A 24933-nucleotide genomic window follows, 5' to 3' on the forward strand; every position below is an offset into this window, starting at 1 on the left:
ATGAAAACAGAAAATGAAGATATGCATCTATTGTAGCTATTGTAAACAAATAATGCCATTACTGACCAAAAAGGCAGAATAGACCATATAAACTCCATTCTAAAAGATGGTATACTTATATGACAATTCAAAAAGATTTTCTATCTTTGAAATAATGAATAGTTTTGAATAAAACCCCCAAATCCTGTTCCTAAAAAAAAACTGGTATAAATACCCCAGAAAACTCCAGGTCTGAACAGTGCCTTGAGCCCCAACGGGTGACCAGCCACGCTTCACAAGTACCTAATACATATAGGACTGAAACACACTTCAGGAAAGTGTGAGCCTTACTGGAATAGCTGGAAAATGTTAGAGAGAGAAAAAATACTTCTCACAGACGGTTTTACTCTGAATCCAATTCTGTATCCAAATCTAAGAAATTTGGACCGAATTGAACCAAACAAATTTATTAAAAAAGTCTTAACCTGCCCCTTACCAGCTAAGCTGGAATAAGAACTGCACCTAAATGCAAAATTGGGGAGCTGACTTTGATTTTTTAAATGGCTTAAATTGAATGAAGAAAACTTCCAATTATAAACATGTTACTTGGGGAAGAATTTAGAATTCCGTTCCTTAGTAAGAAAAGCTTAATATTTAGCCTTAGAACTCAATCTTGTAGCCCAGAGTAAGAGTTGAAGAATTGAATCCAATTGTGAACCAAATAATTGATTACCTTGGAAAAAAAGAAATATGGAATTTAGAAATCAAATTAGCATTCCAAGATTGAAATCATAAAGTTCTTCTAGCTGAAATAGCTAAAAACATAGATTAAACCTCATTTGCGAAAATATCTAAAACATGACGGCACAAATGAAATTATTAGCATGTAGATCAACTTAACAATGCTAAACAAATCATAATCCGATACTTGTTGCACGAAAGTAACCAACCAGAAAACTGAAGCAGTTGCAACATCAGCCAAATAAATTACAGGTCTAAGAAAAGTACCTGAAAATAAATAATTTTCCTTAAATAAGATACAAGTTTCTCAAGGAAAAAAAAATAAATACTATCTGCTATAGAAATAGTAGTATGTTAGCAAGAGTAGAGATAGTCCCATTAACTTGAGGGATCTTCCTCAAAACTTAAAACTAACTGCCGGCAAAGGATATAATTAAAAACCTTAAAGAAGGAATAAAAGAAATTCCCGGCCTATTCCATTCCCTAGTATCAGGAACTGGAAAAAAAACCTCTGAAGAAACCACAGAAGGTTAATAAGCAGAATTTAAATGTTAGCTAGTCTTAATCAAAAGAACTAGTTACTTCAATATCCAAAATAATCAACACCTGTTCAACAAAAAAACGAATGTACTCTATTTAAAAATAAAAAAGTAGATTTGTTAGTGTCAATATCTGATGAAGAATATTCTGAATGAGAAAATACACCATCAGAGAAGGATAATTCAGTATGTTGTTGGTCATTTGAAACTTCATCAACTAAATAAGAAGTTTAAAAAAGACCTAAAAATTTTATTAGAAGGCGGAATAGCAGACAAAGCCTTTATACTAGAATCAGAAAAATATTCTTATAAATTCTTAAATATACCTTGCACATAAGATGTAAAAATAATAGCAATAGATAATGCATAAATACTAATGGACTCTGCATGTAAAAGTTTATCATAAAAAACTTATTACAAACCATAGCTAAATATAAACATTCATAACATTAAAATAAATTAACTTAGCTTTGGTAGGACTGATATCAGTCATCAGGAATCCCTCAGTATTCTCTGATACAGGAACAGCCCTTGAAATATCTTGCAATATGTAATAGAAAAAAACAACATATAAAGCAAAATTATCAAATTCCTTAAATGACAGTTTCAGGAATGGGAAAAAATGCAAAACAAACAAGCCTCTAGCAACCAGAAGCAACAAAAAAGTGAGACTGAAATAATGTGAAAAAAACTGGCCCCAAGTATGACGCCCACATTTTTTGGCGCCAAGTAAGACGCCCACATTATTTGGCGCCAAGTATGACGCCCATATTTTTTGGCGTCAAAAATTACGCCCACATTTTTTGGCGCAAAAAAACGCTTGTAACACACATGCGTCAAAAAAAGACTCAACCATGTGTAAACTTCCGGCGTCAACTATGGCGCCGGAAATGACGAAATTTTGCGCCAAAAAAGTTTGCGCCAAGAATGACGCAATAAATTGAAGCATTTTCTGCCCCCGCGAGCCTAACAGCCCGCAAGGAAAAAAGTCAATTTGAAAAATTTTTGAAGGTAAGAAAAAATATTAATTCATATGCATTTTCCCAAAAATAATGAAACTGACAGTCTGAAAGAAGGAATACTTATTAACCTGAATCATGGCAAATAAAACATATATTTAGAACTTTACATATAAAGTGCCCAACCATAGCTTTGAGTGTCATAAATAGAAATAAGATTTACTTACCCCAAGACACTCATCTACATATAGTAGATAGCCAAACCAGTACTGAAACGAGAATCAGCAGAGGTAATGGTATATAAGAGTATATCGTCGATCTGAAAAGGGAGGTAGGAGAAGAAATCTCTACGACCGATAACAGAGAACCTATGAAATAGATCCCCTAGAGGAAGACCATTGTATTCAAATAGGCAATACTCTCTTCACATCCTTCTGACATTCACTGTACTCTGAGGGGAAAACCGGGCTTCAGCCTGCTGCAAAGCGCATATCAACGTAGAATCTAGCACAAACTTACTTCACCACCTCCATGGGAGGCAAAGTTTGTAAAACTGAATTGTGGGTGTGGTGAGGGGTGTATTTATAGGCATTTTAAGGTTTGGGAAACTTTGCCCCTCCTGGTAGGAATGTATATCCCATACGTCACTAGCTCATGGACTCTTGCTAATTACATGAAAGAAACATAATTTATGTAAGAACTTACCTGATAAATTAATTTCTTTCATATTGGCAAGAGTCCATGAGCTAGTGACATATGGGATATACAATCCTACCAGGAGGGGCAAAGTTTCCCAAACCTCAAAATGCCTATAAATACACCCCTCACCACACCCACAATTCAATTTAACGAATAGCCAAGCAGTGGGGTGATAAAGAAAGGAGTAGAAAGCATTAACAAAGGAAATTTGGAAATAATTGTGCTTTATACAAAAAATCATAACCACCATAAAAAGGGTGGGCCTCATGGACTCTTGCCAATATGAAAGAAATGAATTTATCAGGTAAGTTCTTACATAAATTATGTTTTCTTTCATGTAATTGGCAAGAGTCCATGAGCTAATGACATATGGGATATCAATACCCAAGATGTGGATCTCCACTCAAGAGTCACTAGAGAGAGAGGGAATAAAATAAAAACAGCCATATACCGCTGAAAAAAATAGTCCACAACCCAAAAAAATAAGTTTATTTCCATTTGAAAGAAAAAAACTTAAATCAAAAGCAGAAGAATCAAACTGAAACAGCTGCCTGAAGAACTTTTCTACCAAAAACTGCTTCCAAAGAAGCAAATACATCAAAACGGTAGAATTTAGTAAATGTATGCAAAGAGGACCAAGTTGCTGCTTTGCAAATCTGATCAACTGAAGCTTCATTCTTAAAAGCCCACAAAGTGGAGACTGATCTAGTAGAATGAGCTGTAATTCTCTGAGGCGGCGCTTGACCCGACTCCAAATAAGCTTGATGAATCAAAAGCTTTAACCAAGAGGCCAAGGAAATAGCAGAGGCCTTCTGACCTTTCCTAGGACCAGAAAATATAACAAATAGACTAGAAGTGTTCCTGAAATCTTTAGTAGCTTCAACATAATATTTCAAAGCTCTCACCACATCCAAAGAATGAAAGGATCTTTCCAAAGGATTCTTAGGATTAGGACACAAGGAAGGGACAACAATTTCTCTACTAATGTTGTTAGAATTCACAACCTTAGGTAAAAATTCTAAAGAGTCCGCAAAACCGCCTTATCCTGATGAAAAATCATAAAAGGAGATTCACAAGAAAGAGCAGATAACTCAGAAACTCGTCTAGCAGAAGAGATGGCCAAAAGGAACAACACTTTCCAAGAAAGTAGTTTAATGCCCAAATAATGCATAGGCTCAAATGGAGGAGCCTGTAAAGCCTTCAGAACCAAATTAAGACTCCAAGGAGGAGACATTGATTTAATGACAGGCTTAATACGAACTAAAGCCTGTACAAAACAGTGTATATCAGGAAGTATAGCAATCTTTCTGTGAAATAAAACAAAAAGAGCGGAGATTTGTCCTTTCAAGGAACTTGCAGACAAACCCTTATCCAAACCATCCTGAAGAAACTGTAAAATTCTAGGAATTCTAAAAGAATGCCAAGAAAATTTATGAGAAGAACACCATGAAATGTAAGTCTTCCAAACTCTATAATAAATCTTTCTAGAGACAGATTTACGAGCTTGTAACACAGTATTAATCACTGAGTCAGAGAAACCTCTATGACTTAGAACTAAGCGTTCAATTTCCATACCTTCAAATTTAATGACTTGAGATCCTGATGGAAAAACGGACCTTGAGATAGTAGGTCTGGCCGTAACGGAAGTGGCCAAGGCAGGCAACTGGACATCCGAACCAGATCTGCATACCAAAACCTGTGTGGCCATGCTGGCGCCACCAGCAACACAAATGATTGTTCCATGATGATTTTGGAAATCACTCTTGGAAGGAGAACTAGAGGCAGGAAGATGTAAGCAGGATGATAACACCAAGGAAGTATCAGCGCATCCACTGCTTCCGTCTGAACATCCCTGGACCTGGACAGGTATCTGGGAAGTTTCTTGTTTAGATGAGAGGCCATGAGATCTATCTCTGGAAGACCCCACATCTGAACAATCTGAGAAAACACATCTGGATGGAGAGACCACTCCCCTGGATGTAAAATCTGGCAGCTGAGATAATCTGCTTCCCAATTGTCTACACCTGGGATATGCACCACAGAGATTAGACAGGAGCTGGATTCCGCCCAAACAAGTATTCGAGATACTTCTTTCATAGCTTGGGGACTGTGAGTCCCACCCTGATGATTGACATATGCCACTGTTGTGATATTGTCTGTCTGAAAACAAATGAACGGTTCTCTCTTTAACAGAAGCCAAAACTGAAGAGCTCTGAGAATTGCACGGAAAAAATATTTATTGGTAATCTCGCCTCTTGAGATTTCCAAACCCCTTGTGCTGTCAGAGATCCCCAAACAGCTCCCCAACCTGAGAGACTCGCATCTGTTGTGAACACAGTCCAGGTTGGCCGAACAAAAGAAGCCCCTTGAACTAAACGATGGTGATCTATCCACCATGTCAAAGAGTGTCGTACATTGGGATTTAAGGATATTAATTGTGATATCTTTGTATAATCCCTGCACCATTGATTCAGCATACAAAGCTGAAGAGGTCTCATGTGAAAACGAGCAAAGGGGATCGCGTCCGATGCTGCAGTCATGAGACCTAAAACTTCCATGCACATAGCCACTGAAGGGAATGACTGAGACTGAAGGTGCCGGCAGGCTGCAACCAATTTTAAACATCTCTTGTCTGTTAGAGACAGAGTCATGGACACTGAATCTATCTGGAAGCCTAAACAGGTGACCCTTGTCTGAGGAATCAAGAAACTCTTTGGTAAATTGATCCTCCAACCATGTTTCCGAAGAAACAACACTAGTTGATTTGTGTGAGATTCTGCAGAACGTAAAGACTGAGCTAGTACCAAGATATCGTCCAAATAAGGAAACACCGCAATACCCTGTTCTCTGATTACAGAGAGTAGGGCACCCAGAACCTTTGAAAAGATTATTGGAGCTGTTGCTAGGCCAAATGGAAGAGCAACAAATTGGAAATGCTTGTCTAGAAAAAAGAATCTCAGAAACTGATAATGTTCTGGATGAATCGGAATATGAAGGTATGCATCCTGCAAGTCTATTGTGGACATATAATGTCCTTGCTGAACAAAAGGCAGAATAGTCCTTATAGTCACCATCTTGAAAGTTGGTACTCTTACATAACGATTCAAAATTTTCAGATCCAGAACTGGTCTGAATAAATTTTCCTTCTTTGGGACAATGAATAGATTTTAATAAAACCCCAAACCTTGTTCCAGAAGAGGAACTGGCATGATTACCCCTGAAAACTCCAGGTCTGAAACACACTTCAGGAAAGCCTGAGCTTTTACTGGATTTACTGGGATACGTGAGAGAAAAAATCTTCTCACAGGAGGTCTTACTCTGAATCCTATTCGATACCCTTGAGAGACAATGCTCTGAATCCATTGATTTTGAACAGATTTTATCCAAATATCCTTGAAAAACCTTAATCTGCCCCCTACCAGCTGAGCTGGAATGAGGGCCGCACCTTCATGCGGACTTAGGGGCTGACTTTGGTTTCCTAAAAGGCTTGGATTTATTCCAATTTGAGGAAGGCTTCCAATTGGAGGCAGATTCCTTGGGGGACGGATTGAATTTTTTGTTCCTTATTCTGACGAAAGGAACTAAAACCGTTAGAAGCCTTAGATTTACCCTTAGGTTTTTTATCCAGTAACAGTTGAAATAATAGAATCCAACTGGGACCCAAATAAATTATTACCTTGGTAAGAAAGAGATAGTAATCTAGATGTCATATCAGCATTCCAGGAATTAAGCCACAAAGCTCTTCTAGCTAAAATAACTAAAGACATGGATCTAACATCAATTTTGATAATATCAAAAATAGCATCACAAATAAAATGATTAGCATATTGCAGAAAGCAAATAATGCTAGATAAGTCAGAATCCAATTCCTGTTGCGCTAAATTCTCCAACCAGAAAGTTGATGCAGCCGCAACATCAGCCAAAGAAATTGCAGGTCTAAGAAGATGACCTGAATATAAATAGGCCTTCCTTAGATAAGATTCAAGCTTCCTATCTAAAGGATCCTTAAAGGAAGTACTATCTTCCATAGGAATAGTGGTACGTTTAGCAAGAGTAGAAATAGCCCCATCAACTTTGGGGATCTTTTCCCAAAACTCTATAGATTTTGCTTGTAAAGGATACAATTTTTTAAACCTTGAAGAAGGAATAAAAGAAGTACCTGGCTTATTCCATTCCTTTAGAAATCATATCAGAAATAGCCTCAGGAATAGGAAAAACCCCTGGAGAAACCACAGGAGATTTAAAAACAGCATTTAAACGTTTATTAGACTGAATGTCAAGAGGACTGGTTACCTCAATATCCAAAGTAATTAACACTTCTTTTAACCCTTTCATGACATAGGCAATTGTTCAAGTTCTGAACGTAAACAAAACCTTGAATTTCAGCTATATGTCTTTTCAACCATAATTTACCCCTTTCACATTAAGTGCACCCACACTAATTATATATTGTTTTTTAGAGGACAGATAGGGCTTTCTTTTGCATAAAAGATTTATTACTCAACTATAATTTTATATAAAAAAAATCAAAGTAAGTGTGAGAAATTAAGAAATTTGAAGCTTTCCAAATGATTTTATTGTGAATATCATCATCCTGATATATGTTACTGCAATAAAACACCCATACTTGTGTTAAGCGATGTCCCATGAGTATAACGATACCCCCCATGTACAGGTTTTCTGAGTTTTCTGGAATTTACAAGGCCCAACATACGGCCTACCCATTTACATAGAAATCTGGCACATTCATTTTCTGGGCTTAAGTTGCCTTTCATACATTATAGCAGCCCAGGAATGAAAATGACCCCATCATGGCATACCATTTACAAAAGTAGACACCCTAGGGTATTCCAAAAGGGCCATGTCACGTCTTTTTGTGAAGCCCCTTAGTCACAACACCTGGCCAAATGTAGTGGTCATTTTTGTTGTATGCGTTTTTTACACAAACACTGCACTTTGGCTGTTTCTGTCATCAAGCTTTTATGTTTTACTGCTATAAAACACACATATTTGTGTTTGTCAATGTCCTACGAGTACAACAGTACCCCCCAAGTACAGGTTTCACGGGGTTTACAGGAGTTACTGGGCCAAATATGGGGTCTGCCCATTTCAGTCTTTATGCATGGAAATTTGGCACCTTAATTTTCTGTGCCTATGTCCTCTTTGAGACATTATAGCAGCCCAGGAATGAAAATTACCCCATCATGGCATACCATTTTCAAAAGAAGACACCCTAGGGTATTCCAAAAGGGCCATTTCACATCTTTTTGTGAAGCCCCTTAGGCATAACATCTGGCCAAATGTAGTGCTCATTTATTTTTAATGCGTTTTTTTCACAAACACTGCACTTTGGCTGTTTCTGTCATCAAGCTTTTATGTTTTACTTCTATAAAACACACATATTAGTGTTTTTCAAGGTCCTACGAGTAAAACAGTACCCCCCATGTACAGGTTTTATGGGGTTTACAGAAGTTACAGGGCCAAATATGGGGTCTGCCCATTTCAGTTTTTATGCATGGAAATTTGGCACCTTAATTTTCTGTGCCTATGTCCACTTTGAGACATTATAGCAGCCCAGGAATGAAAATTACCCCATCATGGCATACCATTTTCAAAAGAAGACACCCTAGGGTATTCCAAAAGGCCCATGTCACATCTTTTTGTGAAGCCCCTTAGTCACAACACCTGGCCAAATGTAATGGTGATTTTTTTTGCATGCGTTTTTTGCACAAACACTGCACTTTGGCTGTCTCTGTCATCAACCTTTTATGTTTTGCTGCTATAAAACACACATATTAGTGTTTGTCAAGGTCCTACGAGTAAAACAGTACCCCCCATGTACAGGTTTTATGGGGTTTACAGAAGTTACAGGGCCAAATATGGGGTCTGCCCATTTCAGTTTTTATGCATGGAAATTTGGCACCTTTAATTTTCTGTGCCTATGTCCTCTTTGAGACATTATAGCAGCCCAGGAATGAAAATTACCCCATCATGGCATACCATTTTCAAAAGAAGACACCCTAGGGTATTCCAAAAGGCCCATGTCACATCTTTTTGTGAAGCCCCTTAGTCACAACACCTGGCCAAATGTAATGGTGATTTTTTTTGCATGCGTTTTTTGCACAAACACTGCACTTTGGCTGTCTCTGTCATCAACCTTTTATGTTTTGCTGCTATAAAACACACATATTAGTGTTTGTCAAGGTCCTACGAGTAAAACAGTACCCCCCATGTACAGGTTTTATGGGGTTTACAGAAGTTACAGGGCCAAATATGGGGTCTGCCCATTTCAGTTTTTATGCATGGAAATTTGGCACCTTAATTTTCTGTGCCTATGTCCACTTTGAGACATTATAGCAGCCCAGGAATGAAAATTACCCCATCATGGCATACCATTTTCAAAAGAAGACACCCTAGGGTATTCCAAAAGGCCCATGTCACATCTTTTTGTGAAGCCCCTTAGTCACAACACCTGGCCAAATGTAATGGTGATTTTTTTTGCATGCGTTTTTTGCACAAACACTGCACTTTGGCTGTCTCTGTCATCAACCTTTTATGTTTTGCTGCTATAAAACACACATATTAGTGTTTGTCAAGGTCCTACGAGTAAAACAGTACCCCCCATGTACAGGTTTTATGGGGTTTACAGAAGTTACAGGGCCAAATATGGGGTCTGCCCATTTCAGTTTTTATGCATGGAAATTTGGCACCTTAATTTTCTGTGCCTATGTCCTCTTTGAGACATTATAGCAGCCCAGGAATGAAAATTACCCCATCATGGCATACCATTTTCAAAAGAAGACACCCTAGGGTATTCCAAAAGGCCCATGTCACATATTTTTGTGAAGCCCCTTAGTCACAACACCTGGCTAAATGTAATGGTCATTTTTTTTGCATGCGTTTTTTGCACAAACACTGCACTTTGGCTGTCTCTGTCATCAACCTTTTATGTTTTGCTGCTATAAAACACACATATTAGTGTTTGTCAAGGTCCTACGAGTAAAACAGTACCCCCCATGTACAGGTTTTATGGGGTTTACAGAAGTTACAGGGCCAAATATGGGGTCTGCCCATTTCAGTTTTTATGCATGGAAATTTGGCACCTTAATTTTCTGTGCCATGTCCTCTTTGAGACATTATAGCAGCCCAGGAATGAAAATTACCCCATCATGGCATACCATTTTCAAAAGAAGACACCCTAGGGTATTCCAAAAGGCCCATGTCACATCTTTTTGTGAAGACCCTAAGTCACAACACCTGGCCAAATGTAGTGCTCCTTTTTTTTGTATGCGTTTTTTGCACAAACACTGCCCTTTGGCTGTTTCTGTCATCAACCTTTTATGTTTTGCTGCTATAAAACACACATATTTGTGTTTGTCAATGTCCTAAGAGTAAAACAGTACCCCCCATGTACAGGTTTTATGGGGTTTACAGATGTTACAGGGCCAAATATGGGATCTGCCCATTTACATAGAAAATTGGCACATTCATTTTATGGGCCTTTGTCCTCTTTGAGACATTATAGCAGCCCAGGAATGAAAATTACCCCATCGTGGCATACCATTTATAAAAGTAGACAACCCAGGGTATTGAAAAAGGACTATGTTTAGTCTTTGTTTGTAGCCACTTAGTCACAACATCTGGCCAAAGGTAATGTTCATATTTCAGTTTTAGTTTATCACAAAAACACTGCCTTTTTGCTGTCTATATCATCCTTTTATGTTTTACTGCTATAATACACCCATCTTTGTGTTCAGCGATGTCCCATGAGTACAACAATACCCCCTATGTACAGGTTTTATGTGGTTTTAGGAAGTTACAGCGCCCAATATAGGGTCTGCCAATTTGCATGGAAATTGGGCACATTGATTTTATGGACCTTTGTTGCCTTTGAGACAGTATGGCAGCGCAGGAATGAAAATTACCCCACCATGGCATACCATTTGCAAAAGTAGACAACCCAGGGTATTAAAAAAGGACTATGTTTAGTCTTTTTTTGTAGCCACTTAGTCACAAAACCTGGTCAAATTTAGTGGTCATATTTTTTTATTTGCTTTTTTCACACAGACTTTGCATGTTTTCTATTTAGATCAACATCATTATATTTTTTACTGCTATAATACACCCATATCTGTGTTCAGTGATGTCCCATGAGTGCAACAATACCCCCTATGCACAGGTTTTATGTGGTTTTAGGAAGTTACAGGGCCCAATATAGGGTCTGCATAGAAATTTGGCACATTGATTTTCTGGCCCTATGTTGCCTTTGAGACAGTATGGCAGCCCAGGAATGAAAATTACCCCCCTCATGACATACCATTTGCAAAAGTAGATAACTCAGGATATTCTAAAAGGAGTATTTTAGTTGTTTTGTATAACTTATAATGGCCTTAGAGTGGATGGGCTTAACATATAAAGGGACAGGACAAGGTCAGGGGATTTATGAAGTTAGGAATACAGAATAATAAAATAAAATAAATTAGGAACACATACAGATTGCTTTCAAATTAAAAGTTTAACTCTGTGTGATATATTCGAAAGCAATCAGTGATACAGAGGCCAGGTTGAGAGGGGCAGTCAGGGCAATGGTAACTAGAATCCCTCCTCCCTCCTTTTTTATAGCAGACTCTGCATCTTTTCTGGGGTGTTAATTTGCAGGCAGTGGGGGGGATCCTAGTGGGAAAATGCCTGCCACAAAGTCGCTCAACATTTTCAGATTGAACAGTGGGAGGATTAGGGGTCTGGTTAAACAAAATATCAGATGTTACATTTAACACAAATTCCAAAAAAGTATAAGTTTTCCCTGTGCCTGTTTTTTTGTACAGCACATATGCATTATATACTGCGATCTGCATAATATAAAAGGCTACTTTTTTGTACCAAGTTCTAGTTTTTCTTTGAATTAGATATGGCTGCAGGCACCGGTCAGCTAAATCTACCCCCCCCCCCATGTTTTTGTTGTACTCCACAATGCACTTTGGCTTTCGGATCTGTGCAGATCTTCCCTTCACAGACACTGGCACTGTAGCTTCATCGTGCATTGTGGAGAGCATGTACACATCTTTTTTTATCAGTGTACCGAAGGGCCAGTAGCTCATTGTGGCGTAAAGCTGACGTTGTGCCCCTACTTTTTTTTCCATATGTCAGCTTCTGGGGGAAACCTTTGCGATTTTTTCTTGTTGTGCCACAGGCCACGGTTTCAAAATAAAACAAAAATTTTAATAGCTCTGTGCTAGTGTAAAAATTATCGAGCCACAAATGGTACCCTTTATTTAGCAGGGGTAGTAGGAGATCCCACACAATTTTCCCACTTGTGCCAACTGAATCTGGGCAGCCAGGTGGATCCAAGTGGCTATCCTTTCCCTGGTAGATGCGAAATGCCCAGGTATACCCAGTACTGCATTCACAGAGCTTATAAAATTTTACCCCATAGCGGGACCTCTTGGATGGTATATATTGCTTGAAAAGCAATCTCCCCTTAAATTTCATGAGGGACTCATCAATGCAAATGTCCTGCTCAGGTATGTAAACTTCTTTAAATTTTTGGGACAGGTGGCTTATCAGGGGCCTTAGTTTATATAACCTGTCATGCAGGGGGTCATTTTTGGGGGGGCACTTGGTATTATCATTAAAATGGAGAAACCACAGCAATTGTTCATATCTGTCCCTCTTCATAACCCCTGGAAAAAGAGGGGTAGCCAGGATGGGGTTCTGGCTCCAGTATGAACGAATGCTGGGTTTCTTCACAATCCCCATTATTAATGTCAGGGCCCAAAACTTTTTAATCTCTGGTATGTCAGTGGGATGCCAGGTATTTTTTCTGACATACAGAGTTTGGGGATTTTTGGACAGATACTGGCTGGCATATAAATTTGTTTGAGCAACTATATGCTCAAACATAGCATCTGTCAGAATCAGTGACATATAGTTTATTGGCTCACATACTGGAACATCACTTGTTATGCCAGGAGTCTCAGTAAATTCTGGCATTTCTGGGGCAGTGAAATTTGGGGGTATCCAATTTTGGTCATTTGTGCGACGCCTCCTTTTAGGTGGCGGGCAGGGAGCACCAGCATCAGATGTATCACTCAGGGGCTCTATATCTGATGCCGTAAGGGTTGCGCTGTCAGACAGAGCAGAGAGGGTTTCACTCCCTGAATCTGCGGCAAGAATGGCATAAGCCTCTTCTGCTGAATAGCGTGCCATAAGGGATTTTTTTCAGTACAAATTACCACTTCACCACCACCAATTACCACTTCACCTTCCCCAAAATCCCACTAAACCACCCCAATTACCACCCACCTATTCCCACCCACCCTATTCCCTATTTATTTATTTTTTAAATTATGATTTTTTCTTTATATATATTTTTTTTTTTTTTTTTTTAATAAACTAAAAAAAAAAAGGAACTGGGAAGGGTAGTGATTGGGAACAGCAGGGAAGGGGTTAATAATAACTAAAGATCCCCACAAATAAACTTTTGGGCACTGATCAAAGCCCTGACAGGCTGTGATATTAGGCTGATCACAGTAGCAGCTCAGTGATCAGCAGCAAAAACAATATATATATATATTTGTAACCCCCACAAATAAACCCCCAACGCTTTTGATCAACACTGATCAAAGCCCTAACAGGCTAAGCAAGTTATATTAGGCTGATCACAGTAGCAGCTCTGTGATCAGCAGCAAAAAAAATATATATATTGTTTGTAACTATATTTTTTCTCCCTCTCCGCTTTCTGCAGCACACACCAACACTAAACTGTCTTCCTCTCTCTCTCAGATCGCACTGAGAGCAGAGAGGAAGCGGATACACTTGTAACAGCCAATGATTCCACTCATTGGCTGCTACAGTGTTACAGGGGACAATCGATACACCCCCTCCATGCTGATTGGATCCTGGGGGAGTGCCAGAGGTGCTAGGCACATCCCCCAACCGGATCCACAACAAAGAAAATAACGGAGGGGGCACAGGAGCTGAAAACCGTTATGCCGTTCTATTCCGTCATAACGGCTCTAAAGCCCAGTGTAATTATGACGGAATGGAACGGCATAACGGCGTTAAAAGGTTAATAAAGAACGCATATACTCAATTTTAAATAAATAAGTAGATTTGTTAGTGTCAATGTCTGAGGAAGGATCTTCTGAATCAGATAGATCCTCATCAGAAGAGAATAAATTATTATGTTGTTGGTCATTTGAAATTTCATCAACTAAATGAGAAGTTTTAAAAGACCTTTTATGTTTATTTGAAGGTGGAAATGCAGACAAAGCCTTCAGAATAGAATCAGAAACAAATTCTTTAAAATGTACAGGTATATCATGCACATTAGAAGTTGAAGGAACTGCAACTGGCAATGTACTATTACTAATGGATACACTGTCTGCATGTAAAAGTTTATCATGATAACTATTACAAATGACATTCGGCAAGATAATTTCTACAATTTTACAACAAATGCACTTAGCTTTGGTTGAACCGATGTCAGGCAGCAATGTTCCAGTAGAAGCTTCTGAGGCAGGATCAGGTTAAGACATCTGGCAAAATGTAAGATAAAAAACAACATATAAAGCAAAATTATCTATTTCCTTATATGACAGTTTCAGGAATGGGAAAAAATGCAAATAGCATAGCCCTCTGATAGAAAAAAGCAAGAGGCAAACATCAATGGGGTATTGAAATAATAAAAAATAACCGGAAATGACACACTCGCGTCACTAATGACGCAACAGTGTGAAAGGTCTCGCCATCAAGTATGACGCCGGAAGTGACGAACTTGCGTCATAGACGTACTTTTCCGCGCCAAAAAAATGATGCAATAAAGTTTAGCATTTGTCGCACCTGCTGGCCTAATACCGCCCGCAATTTGTAAGAAGTAGTCAATTGAAAAAAAGACTAAACCCCAGGTAAGAAATAAATTTCATATTTAAAAGATGTTTATATTCCCCAAATATGAAACTGACAGTCTGCAGAAGGAAATACATGAACCTGACTCATGGCAAATATAAGTACAATACATATATTTAGAACTTTATATAAATGCATAAAGTGCCAAACCATAGCTGAGGTGTCTTAAGAAATAAAAAACATACTTACCAAAAGACACCCATCCACATATAGCAGATAGCCAAACCAGTACTAAAACAGTTATTAGTAGAGGTAATGGTAAATTGAGAGTATATCGTCGATCTGAAAAGGGAGGTAGGAGATGAATCTCTACGACCGATAACAGAGAACCTATGAAATAGACCCCCCCGTTAGGGAAATCATCGTATTCAATAAGTGATACTCCCTTCATGTCCCTCTGACATTCGCTGTACTCTGAGAGGAATCGGGCTTCAACAATGCTGAGAAGCGCATATCAACGTAGAAATCTTAGCACAAAGTTACTTCACCACCTCCATAGGAGGCAAAGTTTGTAAAACTGAATTGTGGGTGTGGTGAGGGGTGTATTTATAGGCATTTTGAGGTTGGGGAAACTTTGCCCCTCCTGGTAGGATTGTATATCCCATATGTTACTAGCTCATGGACTCTTGCCAATTACATGAAAGAAAGACAGTCTCCGGTCCCAATTACGCATATAATATGAGGATGCATATAGGACTAGTAACTGCTCCAGAAGAGAAGGGAAAAAGGCGCAATATGCAAATACTGCCTCCCCAAGGACCGGCCGTCATGGGTGTTAACAAAACAGTCATCTCCCGGTCGGCATGTTGTATTATGTAACCACCGGGAGATGAGATAAAGTGCCCCATAGACTAATTATTACAATAGTCAGCTAAACGTAAAAGCACCCAATTACACCCGCCTAGGGTGATATCAGTACAGTCATCTCCCGGTCGGCAAGATTCTTTAAGTAACCATTGGGAGATGTGACTACCACCATCGTCAGTTGCCCTGTAAGGCAAAATAAATACAGAGTGCCCTTCCCGTGCCTGCGATAGCTGTCGCATATTATCTCCTATGTATCAGGGAGAATTCATGCCAAATAAAAATAAAGTGCCCAATCCATTAAGGGCTTCTTTATAAATCCCATCCATACAAAGTAAGTGCCCAACTTCTTCTGAGTTCCTTCTTTTATCCCCAGAAATTAAAGTCAGCACTTACCTCATATTCTGCCCGACAGCAAAGGCAGTTCCCAGGTTTGAGAGGTCCTATTCCTCACATGGACCTGTGAAAGAAGAGAAAATACTGATATTACTTACTTAATATCCCTCAGATTTTTCAGGGTTAGGGCAGCATAAATGTATGGGAGGCGCAGTGAGAATTATGTCCCACAAGTTCCCATTGCTCTAAAGCCACCAAAGCTCTACTGAAGAGACTGATATGGACTACAGCTACACCCTAGGACAAAGCAGCACAATCTTGCACTACTTTAAAAATAATAAACTCATGATTGAAGAATCTATACTAACACCTCACTTTACCACTTCCTATGACTAACATAAGCAAAGAGAATGACTGGAGTGGGAGGGAAGGGAGGAGCTATTTAACAGCTCTGTTTTTTCGGTGCTCTTTGCATCCTCCTGCTGACCAGGAGGTGAATATCCCATTAGTAATTATGATGATCCGTGGACTCATCGTGCCTTAAAAAAGAAAAGGTTAAAAAAGTAGCAGAGAATAAACACTTTAAAATGAGGAAATATTGTTTGCAGCTTATCTCACTGAACAGCTTATCTCACTGAACAGCAAATGAGAAAGAGGAGGAATAGGAATTCTGTAGACAGTATATGAGCTCTATGAAACTGCTAATTGGCTAATCTCCTCTACTCAAGTTGACTGTGTGTTTTCATTGGCTGTTTTCTTCCTAGTTGCTGCTGTTAATGTTTATCTGCTCTGTTAACTGTTTAATCTTCAAAGTAAAAGAGAATTATGCAAAATATGAGTCTCTGTGCTTGTAATAAAATCTACCGTAAGTGAATGTGCAAACATTTTGCCACTGAAAGATTTCACATGCCATTAACAGGACAAAATTAAATTGTTATGAATTATTTTACAGCACAGCTAGTCAGCAACTAAGAACTAGATCACATTAATTTTCTAAGATTAAGAATTGGATGCAACATTAAAGGCTAAAATTATTTTTCTTCTTACTACCAGTGGTTAAATGTATAACAGGAAGCTAATCTAGCCCTAAGTGTTTTTTTTCTGTGAGCTGCAGGCTACATTATTCAAACAATACAATTTATTGTGATACTTAAAAAGTAAAATTTTCCATTTTTTGAAAAAAATGTAGTAGATTCACATCCATTCTGTTGTTGTTTTGCACTATCTTGAAACCATGAAAATTTGAGTGTAATTTGTGAGCATTTTGGTGACATATATTTAATAGTGCATATTTGTTCATATACATTTTTATTTATATTATACATCAGGCAAGTGTCTTTGTTTTTTGTTACTTTGGTTATAGTCTGAATATTTAGGAGGAAAATCCATTAAGTATATATTGTAAGATTGTTGTTTCTAAGGCTACACAAATTAAATCCTTTTTACCCTTTAAGCCTGTGACACCCATTGAAAATCTAAATCCTTTACTGGAGAATGCAGAAAGTAAGAACGGAAAAGTCTATCTCATGGGGAACAGAGTGCTGATCAATCTCAACCTATTACGTAAGTACACAGGAATTTTGCTGCTGCATTGGATATATCTAAAATGTGCATTCACACCTTTTTCTACAACACAATGTTTGTCCGTGCAAATGATTTTTTTTTTTAAAAAAGCGCAAACCAACGTCCTCTAGCGTATATTACTGTGAGATCCCAGATAGACAATATTTCATTTGTCCTTCGACCTCCATGTTCAATACTGTGCCCTGCAAAAAAAAAAGCACAAAAAGGAACCACAAATGGGAAATATTAACATACCAATGGCCCCAGGCCAGCGTACAATGCACTAAAAAATGTTAGCTTGCATTGCATAAACCCTCCGTTGTCTCTTTGGACACTGCCTCTTCCACTGCTGAACCACTGTCTCCGAAATAAATGTATTAGGGTATGGGTAATGTCAGTCGATACAACAGGTGCCACTTTAAAGCGTTTGTCCGAAGTTACAACCTCCATCACAATTCCTAGGAAAAAGATATATATTATGTATGCCCCTTTTTAATATATATATATATATATATATATATATATATATATACATATACATAATGAGTACATAGAAGCAAACAATGTAGCACTATGTCCCGTATTGCATAGACCCTGTGCGTTCGTCAGTGCAGGCACTGACAATGTGCGTGTAGATGAAAAGTTCTGGGTGCTCCTAGAGCTGTTACCGTTTCGGCAGGAAAGTATTGGTTTCAGACCCTTTAACAACAGGGATAATAAAAAAAAATAATAAAAAAAAAATGTTTATTATACAAAAAGTTATTGCAGAGCACCATCTACATAAAAAACATAATTAATGTAAGAACTTACCTGATAAATTAATTTCTTTCATATTGGCAAGAGTCCATGAGCTAGTGACGTATGGGATATACATTCCTACCATGAGGGGCAAAGTTTCCCAATCCTCAAAATGCCTATAAATACACCTCCCACCACACCCACAACTCAGTTTAATGAATAGCCAAGTAGTGAGGTGATAAAATAAGGAGTAAAAAAGCAAGAGGAACTGATATATAATTGTGCTTTTATACAAAAAATCATAACCACCATAAGAAAAGGGTGGGCCTCATGGACTCTTGCCAATATAAAATAAATAAATTTATCAGGTATGTTCTTACATAAATTATGTTTTCTTTCATGTAATTGGCAAGAGTCCATGAGCTAGTGACGTATGGGATAGAAATACCCAAGATATGAAAGTCCACAGAAGAGTCACTAGAGAGGGAGAAAAAATCCACATCCAAAAAAATAAGTCTCTCATAAATTTCTCCAATTTCAAGAAAAAAACTTAAATCATAAGCAGAAGAATCAAACTGAGACAGCTGCCTGAAGAACTTTTCTACCAAAGACTGCTTCAGAAGAAGCAAATATATCCAAATGGTAAAATTTAGTAAATGTATGCAAAGAAGACCAAGTTGCTGCTTTGCAAATCTGATCAACCGAAGCTTCATTCTTAAAAGCCCAAGAAGTAGCGACTGATCTAGTAGAATGAGCTGTAATTCTCTGAGGTGGAGACTGACCCGCCTACAAATAAGCCTTGTGAATCAAAAGCTTTAACCAAGATGCCAAAGAAATGGCAATAGGCTTTCTGACCTTTCCTCGGACCAGAAAAAAAACCAAATAGACTAGAAGTCTTCCTGAAATCTTTAGTAGCTTCAACATAATATTTTAAAGCTCTTACAACATCCAAAGAATGTAAAGATCTTTCAATAGCATTCTTAGGATTAGGACACAAAGAAGGAACAACAATTTCCCTACTAATTTTGTTTAATTTCACAACTTTAGGCAAAAATTTAAATGAAACCCGCAAAACAGCATTATCCTGATGGAAAATCAGAAAAGGAGACTCACAAGAGAGAGCAGACAATTCGGAAACTCTTCTAGCTGAAGAGATAGCCTAAAGGAACAACACTTTCCAAGAAAGTAGTTTAATATCCAAAGAATGCATAGGCTCAAAAGGAGGAGCCTGCAAAGCCTTCAAAATCAAATTAAGACTTCAAGGAGGAGAGATTGATTTAATAACAGCCTTGATACGAACCAAAGCCTGAACAAAACAGTGAATATCAGGAAGCTTAGCAATCTTTCTATCAAATAAAACAGAAAGAGCAGAGATTTGTCCCTTCAAAGTACTTGCAGACAAACCTTTATCCAAACCATCCTGAAGAAACTGTAAAATTCTAGGAATTCTAAAAGGATGCCAAGAGAATTTATGAGAAGAACACCATGAAATATAGGTTTTCCAAACCCGATAATAACTCTTTCTTGAAACAGACTTACGAGCCTGAAGCATAGTATTTATCACTGAGTCAGAGGAACCTCTATGACTAAGCACTAAGCGATCAATTTCAATACCTTCAAATTTAGCAATTTGAGATCCTGATGGAAAAACTGGCCTGGAGACAGAAGGTCTGCCCTAAAGGAAAGTGACCAAGGTTGGCAACTGGACATCCGGACAAGATCTGCATACCAAAACCTGTAAGGCCATGCTGGTGCTATCAGAAACACATGCTATTGTTCCATTATGATCTTGGAGATCACCCTTGGAAGAAGAACTAGAGGCGGAAAAATATAAGCAAGTTGGTAAGACCAAGGAACTGCTAATGCATCCACCATCTCGGCCTGAGGGTCCCTGGACCTGAAAAGGTATCTGCGAAATTTCCTGTTTAGATGGGAAGCCATCAGATCTATTTCTGGAAGACCCCACATCTGTACAATCTAAAAAAAAACGCATCTGGATGGAGAGACCACTCCCCCAGATGCAAAGTCTGATGGCTGAGATAATCCGCTTCCCAATTGTCTACACCTGGGATATGCCACTTTAAAGCATTTGTCCAAAGTTACAACCTCCACCACAATTCCTAGGAAAAAGATATATATTATGTATGCCCCTTTTAATATATATATATATATATATATATATATATATATATATATATATATATATATATATACTGTATTTACACACATAATGAGTACATAGAACCAAACACTGTAGCACTATGTCCTGTATTGCATAGACCCTGTGCGTTCGTCAGTGCAGGCACTGACAATGTGCGTGTAGATGAAAAGTTCTGGGTGCTCCTAGACCTGTTACCGTTTCGGCAGGAAAGTAGTGGTTTCAGACCCTTTAACAACAGGGATAACAAAAAATTATTTTTTTTTATTATACAAAAAGTTATTGCAGAGCACCATCTACATAAAAAACATAATTTATGTAAGAACTTACCTGATAAATTAATTTCTTTCATATTGGCAAGAGTCCATGAGCTAATGACGTATGGGATATACATTCCTACTAGGAGGGGCAAAGTTTCCCAAACCTCAAAATGCCTATAAATACACCTCCCACCACACCCACAACTCAGTTTAATGAATAGCCAAGTAGTGAGGTGATACAATAAGGAGTAATGAAGCATACAAAAAGAGGAACTGATATATAATTGTGCTTTTATACAAAAAAATCATAACCACCATAAGAAAAGGGTGGGCCTCATGGACTCTTGCCAATATGAAAGAAATAAAATTTATCAGGTATGTTCTTACATAAATTATGTTTTCTTTCATGTAATTGGCAAGAGTCCATGAGCTAGTGACGTATGGGATAGAAATACCCAAGATGTGGAAGCCCACAGAAGAGTCACTAGAGAGGGAGGCCTGCAAAGACTTTAAAACCAAATTAAGACTCCGAGGAGAGATTGATTTAATAACAGGCTTGATACGAACCAAAGCCTGAATGAAACAGTGAATATCAGGAAGCTTAGCAATCTTTCTATGAAATAAAACAGAAAGAGCAGAGATTTGTCCCTTCAAAGTACTTGCAGACAAACCTTTATCCAAACCATCCTGAAGAAACTGTAAAATTCTAGGAATTCTAAAAGAATGCCAAGAGAATTTATGAGAAGAACACCATGAAAAATAGGTTTTCCAAACCCAATAATAAATCTTTCTTGAAACAGACTTACGAGTCTGAAGCATAGTATTTATCACTGAGTCAGAGAAACCTCTATGACTAAGCACTAAGTGCTCAATTTCCATACCTTCAAATTTAGCACTTTGAGATCCTGATGGAAAAACGGGCATTGAGACAGAAGGTATGCCCTAAAGGAAGTGACTAAGGTTGGCAACTGGACATCCGGACAAGATCCGCATAGCAAAACCTGTAAGGACATGCTGGTGCTATCAGAAACACATGCGATTGTTCCACTATGATCTTGGAGATCACCATTGGAAGAAGAACTAGAGGCGGAAAAATATAAGCAAGTTGGTAAGACCAAGGAACTGCTAATGCATCCACCATCTCGGCCTGAGGATCCCTAGACCTGAAAAGGTATCTGGGAAATTTCCTGTTTAGATGGAAAGCCATCAGATCTATTTCTGGAAGACCCCACATCTGTACAATCTGAAAAAAACACATCTGGATGGAGAGACCCTTCCCCCAGATGCAAAGTCTGATGGCTGAGATAATCCGCTTCCCAATTGTCTACACCTGGGATATGAATCGCAGAAATTAGACAAGAGCTGGATTCCGCCCAAGAAAGTATCTGTGATACTTCTTTCATTGCCAAAGGACTGCGAGTCCCTCCCTGGTGATTGACATATGCCACAGTTGTGATATTGTCTGTCTGAAAGAAAATGAAAAGTTCTCTCTTTAATAGAGGCCAAGCCTGAAGAGCTCTGAAGATAGCACGGAGTTCTAAAATATTGATTGGTAACCTCGCCTCTTGAGGTTTCCAAACCCCTTGTGCTGTCAGAGACCCCCTGACAGCTCCCCAACCTGTAAGACTTGCATCTGTTGAGATCACAGTCCAGGAAGGACGAACAAAAGCGGCCCCTTGAATAATCAGATGATGGTCCAACCACCAGGACAGAGAGAGTTGAACGTTGGGATTTAAGTATATAATTTATGATATCCGAGTATAATCCCTGCACCATTGATTCAGCATAGAAAGCTGCAGAGGTCTCATATGAAAACGAGCAAAGAGGATTGCGTCCAATGCTGCAGTCATGAGACCTAAAACTTCCATGCACATAACCACTGAAGGGAATGACCGAGACTGAAGGTTTAGACAGGCTGAAACCAATTCCATTTGTCTCTTGTCTGTTAAAGACAGAGTCATGGACACTGAATCTTTCTGGAAACCTAAAAAGGTGACCCTTGTTTGAGGAATCAAGAAACTCTTTGGTAAATTGATCCTCCAATCATGTCTTTGAAGAAACAACACTAGTTGATTCGTGTGAGATTCTGCCAAATGTAAAGACTGAGCTAGTACCAAGATATTGTCCAAATAAGGAAACACCACAATACTCTGCTCTCTGATTACAGATAGAAGGGCACCAAGAACCTTCAAAAAGATTCTTGGAGCTGATGCTAGGCCAAATGGAAGAGCGAAAAATTGGTAATGCTTGTCTAGAAAAGAGAATCTCAGAAACCGATAGTGGTCTGGATGAATCAGAATGTGAAGATATGCATCCTGTAAGTCTATTGTGGACATATAATGACCTTGCTGAACAAAAGGCAGAATAGTCCTTATAGTCACCATCTTGAAAGTTGTGACCCTTACAAAACGATTCAAAAACTTCAGATCCAGAACTGGTCTGAATGAATTTTCTTTCTTTGGGACAAGGAATAGATTTGAATAAAACCCCAGACCCTGTTCCTGAAGCGGAACTGGTGTAATTACCACTGAAAGCTCCAGATCTGAAACACACTTCAGAAAAGCCTGAGCTTTCACAGGATTTGTTGGAACATGAGAGAGAAATAATCTTCTCACAGGAGGTCTTACTCTGAAACCTATTTGATACCCTTGACAGACAATGCTCTGAATCCACTGATTTTGAACAGAATCTGCCCAAATGTCTTGAAATAATTTCAATCTGCCCCACGACCAGCTGAACTGAATTGAGGGCCGCACCTTCATGCAGACCTGGGTGTTGCCTTTAGTTTATTTAAAGGCTTGGATTTATTCCAATTTGAAGATGGCTTCCAAATTGGAACCAGAGTCCTTAGGGGAAGGAGTGGTTTTCTGTTCTCTATTCTGACGAAAGGAACGAAAACGATTAGAAGCTTTAGATTTACCCTTAGATTTTCTATCTTGAGGCAAAAAAATTCCCTTCCCCCCAGTGATAGTGGAAATAATAGAATCCAACTGGGAACCAAATAAATTATTACCCTGGAAAGATAGAGATAGTAATCTAGATTTAGATACCATGTCGGCATTGCATGATTTGAGCCATAAAGCTCTTCTAGCTAAATAGCTAAAGACATAGATTTAATATCAATTTTGATGATATCAAAAATAGCATCACAGATGAAATGATTAGCATGTTGAAGTAAACGAACAATGCTAGACAAATCAGGATCTGTTTCCTGTTGTGCTAAGCTATCCAACCAAAAAGTTGATGTAGCCGCAACATCAGCCATAGAAATGGCAGGCCTGAGAATATAGCCAGAATATAAATAAGCTTTCCTTGGATAAGATTCAATTTTCCTATCTAAATGATCCTTAAAAGAAGTACTATCTTCCATAGGAATAGTAGTATGTTTGGCAAGAGTAGAAATAGCCCCATCAACCTTAGGGACTTTTTCCAAAAACTCTAATTTAGCCACTGGCAAAGGGTAAAACCTTTTAAACCTAGAAGAAGGAATAAAAGAAGCACCAGGCTTATTTCATTCCTTAGCAATCACATCAGAAATAGCATCAGGGAAAACCTCAGGAGTAATCACAGGAGGTTTATAAACAGAATTTAAACGTTAACTGGTTTTGTTATCAAGAGGACCAGACTCCTCAATATCCAAAGTAACCAATACTTCTTTCAACAAAGAACGGATATACTTAATCTTAAAAAAATAGTAGATTTATCAATGTCAATGTCTGAGGTAGGATCTTCTGAACCAGAGAGATCCTCATCAGAGGAGGATATTTCAGTATGTTGTCTGTCATTACAAAATCAGTTTTATGAGAAGTTTTAAAAGACCTTTTACGTTTATTAGAAGGCAGAATAGCAGACATAGCCTTCTGTATTGCATCAGCAATATAATTTTTCATATCAACAAGGATATCATGTATATTAGATGTTGAGGGAACAACAGATACTGTACTAGTACTGGTAGAAACATTTTCGGCATGCAAAAGCTTATCATGACAACTGTTACATAGTACAGCCAGAGATAAAATCTCAGCTAATTTACAACAGATACACTTAGCTTTGGTAGAACTGTATTCAGATAGCATGGTTCCTACAGTAGCTTCTGAGACAGGATCAAATTGAGACATCTTGCAAAATGTAAAAGAAAAAATATTTAGACAAAATATTCAATTTCCTCATATAGCAGTTTCAGGAATGGGAAAAAATGCAAACAGCATAGCCCTCTGAGCATAAAGAAGGCAAGAGGCATATAGGAAGTG

The 24933-nt window shown here is 38.3% G+C and overlaps 1 protein-coding gene across 2 annotated transcripts in view; it reads left to right on the plus strand.

Moving 5' to 3' along the window:
- Positions 1 to 24933, plus strand: part of LRRC71 (leucine rich repeat containing 71) — a 91208-nt gene that overhangs the window by 58628 nt on the left and 7647 nt on the right. For both annotated transcript variants that reach the window (XM_053695831.1, XM_053695839.1), the window contains exon 15: positions 17419 to 17527. In XM_053695831.1, the coding sequence (XP_053551806.1) occupies positions 17419 to 17527 (109 nt within the window). The remainder of the gene's footprint in view (positions 1 to 17418; positions 17528 to 24933) is intronic.

Source organism: Bombina bombina, chromosome 1 (assembly GCF_027579735.1).
Source record: "Bombina bombina isolate aBomBom1 chromosome 1, aBomBom1.pri, whole genome shotgun sequence".
NCBI classification, from domain to species: Eukaryota; Metazoa; Chordata; class Amphibia; order Anura; family Bombinatoridae; genus Bombina; species Bombina bombina.